Below are 11,538 nucleotides of genomic sequence, written 5' to 3' on the forward strand. Positions count from 1 at the left end.
TATTGGCAGGTCAAATATATAGAACTACCCAGTCACCAGCATACCTTATATAGATAATTGTAACATGGTGACGTGTTGTATTTTCTTTTCAACTGAAATATTACCACATCATAAAACATTATAAAACAGGTGAAAACTCATTCTAAGTACGTCAATAAATAAATTTACATCACGATTATTCGAGCTTTGGTGTTTTAACCTGCCGAGTCCTCCAGAAATTAAGCAGGTGTGGACGTCGAGTTCGTGGGATGGTACAGCTGATGCTGGTCGTGTCACGATCCGAGCAGCATAAAAAGGATGCCTCACAGAGCTGATGTATACAACATTGGTTGTCACACGATCATGATGAACGGACTCGTCTTCGCTTGTGCTTTGCTGGTTGTCGGTAAGTCTCTAGATGAATTACGTTAATTAGGTAATACAAACTACATTTAAATGGTCGATTTGTTTCCGAAAGATAATTATAAATTAATTCTATTTAATTGTGATATAAAGAAACTTAAATTTCCTAAACACCGTAAGGTATATAGGAGATATTGTAAACTTGAATTGAGATAGACGACATCAATAATTTTATATTAGTAATGCTCTGATTTTCCAATATTTCCATTGGCTAATACATGTTCACGTGGCGATTAATATTTCTTTGTTAACTTAATTACCCAAACGTTGCATTCTTCAGGGTGTCATTCTTTGAGCAATGCTTTTCTTGTAATTGATATGTACATTAGAATTATTTTTTTTTTACATTTCTTAAAGAAACGACATATCTTATATAAAAATTAAAAACCTTTGTTTCGGTCCATATGGTATTACATCGCCCTTGTAGAATTAAAAGCATAATGACATCAGGCTACGCCCTCAGTCATAATTAATTCTACTCGGGTGATATAACACCATATGGACCTTGATTGATATATATTGACATTCAGCTTTGGTGAATTTATAATATCAAAATATTATTTTGATCAGATCAATTTATTTTGAAGCTAATAAGGTGCTTTGTTCGTTCATTAATATATAAAATAGATACCTCTTTACACAGTAATTGGATGTAGTATATTACCAATAATGAGGTGAAGACTTCTTTCTGAAGACATTAGCATATCATATATATCGATAAAAATAATTAAGCTTGATTCATTTATATTAACATGCTCTCTTTAATGTCATTTCTTCACTTTGCGATAATAGAATCTTTGGTACTGCCAAAATCATTTTCAACTCTAATTTGTACTTGTAAAATCAAAAAATCATGTACTCTTAGTATTATAATTCACAAAATGTCTGTCTTTTATGGTGGTGAATAAAATAATTAAAACCGTTCCTTAATTTGTGAGTATGAAAATTACGTCACATTTAACTTTCAGGATCATGACTCATGTTCAGTTAATTCAATTAATATCATTTAGAATCTTTGGCCCTGCCAAAGTCGGCACCGATACCAAGACACCCTTCGGAAGACCTCATACGGCAGGCATCAGAAGTCCCAAGGTCACCGCTGATACCAAGACATCCTTCGCAAGACCTCATCGATGAGGCTGAACAGGTAAGTAACACATAGAAACTTCAATAGCTCATTTAGAAGAATTTACGTGTATGAGGCGATATATGAATATAAAAAGAATGCACCAGAGAAAAACTATGAATAAATATTAAAACAGCAATACATTAAAGATGCTCCACCGCCGACAGAGCATAAATGATATTCTTCATTTGAACAATAATTGGTGTTTAATTGTGTATATATATACCTAATAAAAGCAAAAAACAATATAAAATAATTTATTTCGTCCTTGGTGCATGCGCAATCAGTACTTCATTCCATATAGGATTTATAGTGCCACGGAATTTTTTCGGGATGCAATTAATTATTTTTCATATTTTTAACTTGAATCAATATTAGAAGCTCAAACTTTTTAATGATGGTAATGGTGTAAAGTAAGTAACTTTTGTAACTGAAGAAAAATACTAAACCGCCTCCTACTGTTTTTGATAGTGAATAAATACCATTTGTCAGCGGTGGAGCATCAGTACATGCGTATTAATTAGATATTGAAATTATTATTTGTACGACTATGCAGTGAGACATCAGAGAGAGAGGAGGGGTAGAGAGAGAGAGTGTGAGAAAGACAGAGGTAGAGGAAGGGAGATAGATAGAGAGAGATGTTTCTCTATAATATTCAAGATTGATACGTTGTTCCAAAGTTGAAATAGTCGTTTCGAATGTGACGTCATGTTACTTTTTTGGTCAATGTTATGTGAAATCACGATTAAAATAGAAATAATTTAGAAAAACATTGTTAAAGTTCCGTTTGCTTGCAGCTGACCAACAGTAGGATTGTAGGAGGGGGAGAAGCCACAATCCGTGATAACCCTTGGCAGGTGTCGCTCCGATCAAATAACAATCATATTTGTGGCGGGGTCATCCTAAATGCTACTGCTATTCTGACGGCTGCACATTGTCTAGCCAGCAGCACCTACACGTAAGGAGTTCTTTATTATGTATTTAGTTTTTACTTTAAGCATCGATATTTTTTTTTTAATTTCAGCAGGGTACGAAAGAAATTTTATGTCATAATATGTTGAAATCAAAACAATAGTGACATCGATGCTTATAATTAATTTTCCAGACTACTTGGTAAAATAAAAAGGATTTGCACGTACGATTGTTTAAGGATTATGTTTTTGCAAATCAATACGCAATGCCAATGTTTCTACTGTGACGTCACGATGACGTTGGATTTTTGCGCCATTCTCGGATTTTTTTCATAGTGGTATGTAAAAAAAAAGAATCGGCCAACCAGAAAGTCAAATTTAGTAGGAAAGAAAAATTAATTAGAACGCTATAGTTTTGATGTATGTTTGCAAACAATCTTAAATATGAATGTGTTTAATTTAGGAATTTATACTATTGATATCAGTTGCTTAGAAATCGGGCGAAATTTTTATTCAAAAGATACCTTGAAAAATGACCGGATTTATCTTTAATCTATATTAAGCAATTTATAAAAAGAAGCATGCTAATGACACTTCCGTAATTCCACAAAACAGCCTCATTTTTTTTTTTTTTTTTTTTTATCTTTTCGATTTATATGAAGCTACACTCTTTAGGCAGGACAATTATAATATTTTTGTTTGAAGTTTGCGTGTATGTTGGATTTTATATGAAATGTTATTTCACTGTTTTCAGGAGTAATTGTATGAAGTGATTTATGTTTAAGGTCTTACACGGTACAGTATGGCTCAGCAAATCGCGAATCAGGAGGATTTGTCTCGAAGGCTACGGACATGAAGCTAGTGAGTGTCTTTTTCTCAAATAATTTCGCCATATCTATAAATGAACCATGCGCCTATCAGTTGAATAGTCGGGCAAAGGAAAAATGGTGTTAAGATATCAAGTATAATTCAATTATATAGGAATCCTAAAACGTCCTCCCGGCTGGCTATGTCAGTGTTGACATTCCCGCGCAACCTCGCTTTCAGAATTTATTTTAAAGAACTGTGCTAAAGTTACACAGGGCCTACCCATTGTTTCAATGGTTAAAACTTGACAACGTAAGCGGAACTTGGCGGTCGTTTTGATATATAAAGACTGTTGGAATGCCAATGAACACATTTAGACTGGTTTCATTGTCCGACTATTCACTTTAAGATTGGGATATCATTATCAAGCTATATATTTCATGTTACATGTTAAAACATTGATGTCAACAGTCATGTTGGAAAAACCTGCTTTATCAAATATGCAACATTTACCCCAGTATATCCTTCCTTTGTATGATTTAAGTGGCATTTCAGTATAAGATGAGTAATGTAAGAAAAGATTAAAGTAGAAAAGTCCTGAATTTGGTGATACTGTGATATTCTATCTTAATCTATAAAGTGGGCCAAGTCTTTAATGACTCAATTTGCAATCATGTGAATAACAAGGTACCACATCGATTGATCGTTGATGTATACAGGGATATTAACGCATTTAAATGACCGACAACCAATTAAATACCACATAATTTCAATAATGTACGTACTGTGTGTAAGTATCGTTTTGGATATATATAACTGTATATTTTATCTTCAGACGAAATATGTATAATCCTAATCTGATATAACGGGGTTGAATCATTGATATTCCTTCTGACATTTGAGTTGAATTGCATTGTTTTTATTTGACAGAATCCGAATTATGGTGAAGGCCTTGGTGCATTTCCCAACGACATTGCTATACTTATGGTAGAGGACATGGCTTTGAGCAAAGACGCCCAGGCCATTTCCTTAACTGAAAGGAGCAATGATGAGTTGGCTGCTTTAAATAAGTCATCCTGTAGAATCACTGGTTGGGGAAGAACTTCAAGCGCAGGTATTTATCACGGACATCCATTTACTGTATAGTCAATCTGATTAAAATACAGATCCCCATCATACACAACGTGGTATATAATGGGGATCGTAGTGTATAATGGGGATCTGTATTTTAATCAGATTGCTGTATAGTTGCTTTTATAGCTTTTATTGTTTATCAATAAATGCGCTTATTGATAGAAGGATCATGTCGAGTTACTTCCCTTTACCTGTAGACCATTATAATTTGGTTCACAAGGGTAATATAGTTTAGAGTTATCGCCCTTGGAAATTTTTTCGAACAGGCAAGTTTAATGTGTGGTTCATCAACAAATTGTCGACGTGATCTATAGTATATCCTTTGTATCTTTTGGAATTCATTTTATAATAATAATGATTTATGTTTATTTTTTTATTATATATTTTCCTCCTGAAATGAATATGTGGTAAATATGACATCTATTTTCTCGGGGAAATATTTCTCTTATCCAGTAAAGATAGATAAACAATGTTAAATTTTAATTGGAGAGATAAAATGTTACATAAGAAATAATAACAATTTATAATGGATTAAATAAAGAATCAAAATATACTATTAAATAATTTTAATAATAATAATTTTAATTAATTGTAAAGTATATGAATAATTCGTACAGCAGCATGTTGTATGAAAACTTCGTAATTAACGTTAACTTTATAGAGTAAGCATGGAGTCATCATCCGGAACTTGTCGCTGTTACGATTATACGAAGCTTCATATCCCAATCTCAAGGAATTATCGTATACTATTTTAGGCATCACCATAGGAGTCTAGGTCCAATGCCATCGATATTATTTAACCTTAGGAAAATCCCTTACTGAAAGTCTCCATAGGAAATTATTAAGTTACAAACTGTTTCTAACGTTAGGCCACCCTGACTAATAAAATGGCTTCCATTTGAAATGTTACAATTTAAAGAATTTAATTAAGTTATGTAGACGAAACTGAGCCATTATATCATTACACATATTGACTCATGCATTTATTTCGATGATTTATAATTTTCATTCTAAATATAGGCAGCCTTCCGCAAATTCTTCAAGGAACTAATGTAGATGTTTTGGCGGATTCAAATTGTCGTAGAATTTGGGGAAGCAGTGTGAATGATCCTATTCACATTTGTGTCAGTGGAGGTAACAGTGGCGCATGCAACGTAAGGATTTATTCATTATAGCTGAATGTCAATGTCGAGTTTGGTTTTTTTTTCTTCTTTTTAATTAATTTTAATGGTGATTACATTGTTGTAATGTTACAATAAAGACAATGGTATTTTTCGTTACTGAAGCATATTAATATTAAATATTTGGATTTTTTCATGATCTGTTTTTTAGCATGATGTTAGAAAAACGTTATGATGTAATTATGTCAATATTTAAATTATTATCAGTATTTTGTATTTGCATTTCACAGAGTTAGCTCCCTTTTGGATTTCACGGAGTTAGCTCTCTTTTGGTTAGATATCTATTTTGACGTCGTCTATTTTGATGTGAGCGCAATTTACGTTCTTTTCTCAGAAAGGTATGACATAACGCTCGAAACACATGACGTTACAATCAATATCTAACTACAAGGGCAGATAACTCTGCAATATGCATATACAGAATGCAAGAGGATCACACATTTAAATTAGTTCTGAAATTTGTTCAGGGTGACAGCGGTGGACCGTTGGTATGTGAAAATAACGCCGGTGTGATGGAACTTGTTGGAGTGACGTCATGGGGCGCGAGTGGCTGCAGTGTCTCGTATCCCTCAGTGTATACTGAAGTCAGCTACTTTCATGATTTCATTAACACAAATGCGAGTTCTTAAACGAGATATTGATACCGACCAACTGTCCCTGGACTTTCTATGTGTCATTCAATGAAATAAAATCATTAAAAAAAGCTGTTTTGAATTTACTTCTGATATGCAGTAGGGTAAGATGGTCTAATTTCGACCACGTGGGTATTTTCGACCACTTTTGTTTAGTATCTCATTATGAATTAAACATACACATAAAATTGCAATGGTTTAGCGGGTAGGACTGTTCTCCGCTTTGGTTTCTCGTAGGCAGTTGTCATGGCAACTTCCATGTCTCAAACTCAAAGACATCTCGCGTGATTTTGCGGTACTTGACTGACATCCGGTACCGAAGTTGAAAAGCCGCGGATTTCAAAAGGTAGGTGTTCAAAGCATGCTTGGCTCCATAATAGTTTTAATGCCTTCCATGGTGTCTTATCAGTTCAACGTATCTGTATAAGTTATGTTTACATTGTATTATTTATTGTTATATGTATTGTTAAACTAAAAAATGAAACAAATTACGATTAATTGAAATCTTTTAAGCGGTCGAAATTACCCCTATATGATTTATATAGGTGGTGTAATTTCGACCAGCAGTAGCATCATATGGTAACGACACCGGAACTAGGTACCCCTTGAAGCGAAACTGGGAAAGTCCGGATTTGAACAGAGGTAAGATTGTCGCTTTTATCTGCATTTTCATCAATGAATGGGGCTGAGGAGGATTTTTCTTGTGAATCTATTTTTATATATCATAATAAAGGAACATCGGGATCCAAAACACATCCCACAATGCAGATAAAAGCGACAATCTTACTTATTTCTGGTGTCGTTACCATACGGTGAGTAGATCTACTTCAAATATTTGAAATCATTCTAAGACTAAGACACGGTAAAACTGTTAATGGTTTTTGGTAGAACTATATAATATAAACCATTTAATGATTTTCATTGCAGGTCAATATGCCACGAAAATCGAAAAATATCTATATGCGTTACACAGCAGAGGCACTAGAATCAGCGGTTTCGGCAGTGCGCAATGGACACCTTAGTCTTAGGAAGGCTTCTAAGAAGTATGCAGTCCCGAAAACTAAATTGATTGACCATGTTTCTGGGCGGATCGAGTGCGGAGCTAGGCCCGGGAGGAAACCGTACTTGGCTCCCAAAATAGAGGAAGCCCTGGTATCATCAAAAGTCATCAGCGCAGCTGACAAAGGCTTCGGAATTTCTAAATCCCAGCTGATATTAAAAACGGCCCGTCTATGCCAATCTGCTCAGATTCCGCTGCAGAAAAATGTACCAGGGGATGACTGGTGGCGAGGTTTGAAACGAAGGCACCCTGAATTAGTACTCCGTAAACCAGAGAGGCTGTCAACATCTCGAGTCAGAATGTTAAACAAACCCGTCATTGACAGCTTCTTTGCTGATCTAAATAAAGTTGTCACTGGGCTGAATTTACAAAACAAACCGCATCTTGTTTGGAATGCTGACGAAACAGGCAAGCAATTTGAGCATTCACCAAGTAATGTCTGTACCAAGAAAGGGACCAGGACTTTACAAAGCAGAACAAGCAATTCAAGGGAAAATGTGACCATTCTAGCCTGTATCAATGCCACCGGCAAAGCTATGCCACCACTATGTGTTGCCAAAGGAAAAACCCGAAAATGTTTACAGACTTTTAATACTGTAGACGCCCCTGAGGGTACTCTATGGACTTATCAAAACAAAGCATGGATGTGCGATATCCTTGGTGATGAGTGGTTCACTAATGTTTTCCTAAAGAACTGTGGTCCTGAACGACCCCAATTGTTGATAATGGACTCCCATTCTTCACATGAAGTTCTTTCTCTATTGGAAAAAGCTAAACAGGAAAACATCCACATTATGGCATTACCCCCTCACTGTACACATGTTTTTACAACCACTGGACAGAACGGTATTTGGTCCCTTCAACAAAGCCTACAATCGGCTTTGTTCAGAATTCCTTGCTGCAAATCCAAACCATGTGGTTAATAAGGCATCTTGGCCTCGCCTGTTTAACGGGGCATGGACAGCAGCAATGACAACTGCTAATATAACGAAGGGCTTCAAAGTCTGTGGTTTGTATCCAGTGGATGGTTCCCAGATCCCTACTTCAGCTTTCCTCCCGTCGTCGGTGTACGATACACCATTGTCTAATCAAAGCCAACTCGAAGATGGATGCTCCGCTGACACATCATTGAACAGTTCCCCTGCTGAAAGTACCGCGCTACCTCCTCCACCTTTTGTGACTCGAACAGTAGTACCTGGCTCGGCTATAGCATCACAAGAAGCAATATCTCAGACTCCCGACTTTCCACCACAGGTTTCTGGAATAGATCCCATCTCGGCTTCGTCGCCGATAGCTTCTCCTTGTGTTGATGAAGGACTCAATATCCCCGTCTCGGACATTGAACCTTTGTTACAGGCACTAACAACCGGTACAGTTTCTGTACTTGAAACGGATGAAAAGGAAAACTTAAACTTTGGGGATACAGTGTATGATGACATTGAGAACCTTTTCAGGTTGCCAACGCCGGTGAAGAAAACTTCCGCAAAAAAGTCTGTTACAAGCCATCGTTTATTAACAAGTAACGAGGTTATACAGGAAAAACAAAAAGCAAAAGAATTAAAAGAAGAGAAAATGAAAGCAAAGGAAGAAAGACAACACAAACGAAACCTGAGTAAAGCCGTAAAAGAAGAGAAAAAAGCAAACAAAAAACGACGCCTAAAGAAAGAAAATGTTCTGGACAAAACTTGTTTTATTTGCTTAGGAGAATACACGGTTGGCTGCAGAGAGCTAGACTGGGCAAAGTGCGATTCTTGTAGTAAGTGGATGCACTTGGAATGTATTCCTACTTCCCATGAAGTAACTGTCCCGTTCCAATGTCACCTGTGTGGTTAAACATTGTCGATTAAATACATGTACATTATATAGCGTTAGTATTCAAATGAATTTTTCACAAATATTTAAGATTCTATTTCATTTGAAATTAAATTTTGGACTATGTAATAGGAAAGAGCTATGTATGGATAACCTGTTATGTCCACGAGTTTGAAAAATTAAATGATTTTCGACGATCTATTCATTTTTTTTTTAAAAAGATATACAGTGGTCGAAATTACCCATGTGTGGTCGTAGTTACCCCGATATGGTGGTCGAAGATACCCTAGCGGTGGTCGATATTCCCCCTGATAGGCGTACATGTTTATATCATTGAATTGGTGTCTATTTGCGAGACTATCAACTCAGTAAGTGATTGTGCATGTACAGGAAAGGGAGGTTACTCTTACATGATCGACAACAAGATCAGGAACGATAACCATAATTGCAGGCTGAGCGGTGGGTCCAAAGGTGGTCGAAATTAGACCATCTTACCCTAGGCATAATCGAACGCAAATAGTTTAATGTTTCAAATAAATTATGAAGAACTCGTCAATAAAGCAAGATATGTTTTGTCAGAAAAAAAACATTGTGTAGCCTATGCTCCAGGAAAGATGTGGACACTGCTTTCTATAAAAACCAATGAAAGAAGTAGCTTCTCGTAAAGACTGCAAATTTGTGGACTGTGCCTCGGCGTTCCACGATGTAATATTCACCTCACTAATGCAGGAGCATCGACAATTAAAATGTTTAAATGAATCCATTGCCATTCTCAAACCTACAGCAATCAGTAATGTATGAGTTGGAAGAAACAGAGATATACCGTTACACTCCACACCAGTACCGAGATCTAGACACACTACCGAACACCGCGTTCCAAATAGCCCTCGAAGGAAACACTGTGTTGGAGCGACCATAGGCATTTCACCGTGGAGAAAAAGCCAAGAAAGTGATACACTATCTGGATTGGTGTACGCCAACATCACTAGGGAAGTACATACAGTAGCCATGAAACAACACACGTATTAACAAACTCTAATGTTTCAAATAATTTAAATAACCTTTCTTATAGTCATTGTCAAGAGAAACTGTGTGATTGTCGGTGTAATGACATAACTGCTAAAAAATCAATACAGAAAAACCATCATTGTAGCTAAAGTTTTATAGATAATACTTGTCCTAAAAATGTGAACCCCTGTTCAAGTAAACACTGTTAATGTAATTGGTAAAGAGGATATTATATTTTCTGAGTTGAGTAATAAGAAGAGGGTGCATTGCAAGTTTTATTTGATGACGTTGTACACATTAAAGAAGTAATGAATAATGTTAAAATAGACCAATCCAATATTTCAGAAAGTTGAATTTTAAAAAATGTGCACTGCGCAAAAACCACCGCACCGCGAAGTTTGAAAGCGGAATTATTAGAAAATGTGCACTTCGCAAAAACAAAAGATTATTCCAACATATATATTTCCAAAACCTTGTTTTATTTACCAGCATGGTACAACGAAATTAAAGCTAGAATAATTCTGTTCGATCTTAAAAAAGTAGGCAATGGATTAATGGGTACTTATAACCAGCACAAGTGTACACAAAAAATGGCGGCCGCAATACATCTTCCTTGGCACTGACGCTGTGATGTTTTGTATTGACAAATTCAGGTATTTACTGCCGTTTAACCCTATTAGGCCATGGGCTAGGAGGGTCCCACATGCACCCCCCCCCCAAACCTCCGAACCAATATTTTTCTTAACCCTTATGACCCACTGATCACAAATCAAAATGTTAACATTGCATAAGTTGGGATGAACTTCCGGTTATGACGTCATCAAGATGGCCGCCATCTCAAATTTCACTAAAAAATGAAAAATAGTCATAACATTGACATTTTTCAACCGAAGTAGACAAATGAGGTATCAAAATGACCACAATAGAACACTAAAAACATATCGGGACCAAATAACCAAATATATGTAGTGATTTTTACGCAGGAAGTGAAAAAATAGGATTTTAAGCTCAAAAATGGTATTTTTTTAGTAAATTTTTCATATTTTGCTTGACGCAGCAAAAACGTTTTCCAACCGCAAACTATTATTTCTAATTAGTTTTTTGTCCACTTATAAATCAGTTTAAACAAAAACAAGAAAAAAAAACAATGTTAACATTGTATAAGTTCCGGTTATGACGTCATCAAGATGGCCGCCATCACGAATTTCACTAAAAATGAAAAATATTTATAACATTGACATTTTTCAACTGAAGTAGACAAATGAGGTATCAAAATGACCACAATAGAACACTAAAAACATATCGGGACCAAAACATCCAATATATGTAGCAATTTGCACGTAGGGAATGAAAATATAAGATTTTAAACTCAAAAATGGTAATTTTTCAGCAAATTTTTCATATTTGTCTTCATGTAGCAAAAATGTTTCCCTACAACAAATCATTATTCGTAATCAGTTATTTG

At 35.6% G+C, this 11,538-nt stretch overlaps 2 protein-coding genes across 2 annotated transcripts; both read left to right on the forward strand.

Annotated features, from left to right (window-relative positions):
• Positions 1 to 201: 201 nt before the first annotated feature.
• On the forward strand, positions 202 to 6,267 carry LOC138310520 (trypsin alpha-like). Its single transcript, XM_069251774.1, has 7 exons — positions 202 to 385; positions 1,413 to 1,549; positions 2,326 to 2,486; positions 3,225 to 3,300; positions 4,177 to 4,360; positions 5,401 to 5,534; positions 6,029 to 6,267. Exons 1-7 carry the CDS (start codon positions 298 to 300, stop codon positions 6,188 to 6,190), a joined length of 942 nt encoding a protein of 313 aa, XP_069107875.1. The 5' UTR covers positions 202 to 297; the 3' UTR covers positions 6,191 to 6,267.
• Positions 6,268 to 7,126: 859 nt separating this feature from the next.
• On the forward strand, positions 7,127 to 8,176 carry LOC138310863 (jerky protein homolog-like). Its single transcript, XM_069252195.1, has one exon. The coding sequence runs from the start codon at positions 7,127 to 7,129 to the stop codon at positions 8,174 to 8,176; it is 1,050 nt and encodes a 349-aa protein (XP_069108296.1).
• The last annotated feature ends 3,362 nt before the right edge of the window (positions 8,177 to 11,538 follow it).

The sequence above is a fragment of the Argopecten irradians genome, chromosome 16 (genome assembly GCF_041381155.1).
Source record: "Argopecten irradians isolate NY chromosome 16, Ai_NY, whole genome shotgun sequence".
Lineage (NCBI taxonomy): Eukaryota > Metazoa > Mollusca > Bivalvia > Pectinida > Pectinidae > Argopecten > Argopecten irradians.

Coding starts and splice junctions, on each gene's coding strand:
- LOC138310520 (XM_069251774.1), top strand. CDS start 298: ATGCCTCACAGAGCTGATGTATACAACATTGGTTGTCACACGATCATG. Junction 1,550..2,325: donor TCATCGATGAGGCTGAACAG/GTAAGTAACACA, acceptor GTTTGCTTGCAG/CTGACCAACAGTAGGATTGT. Junction 4,361..5,400: donor GGGAAGAACTTCAAGCGCAG/GTATTTATCACG, acceptor TTCTAAATATAG/GCAGCCTTCCGCAAATTCTT.
- LOC138310863 (XM_069252195.1), top strand. CDS start 7,127: ATGCCACGAAAATCGAAAAATATCTATATGCGTTACACAGCAGAGGCA.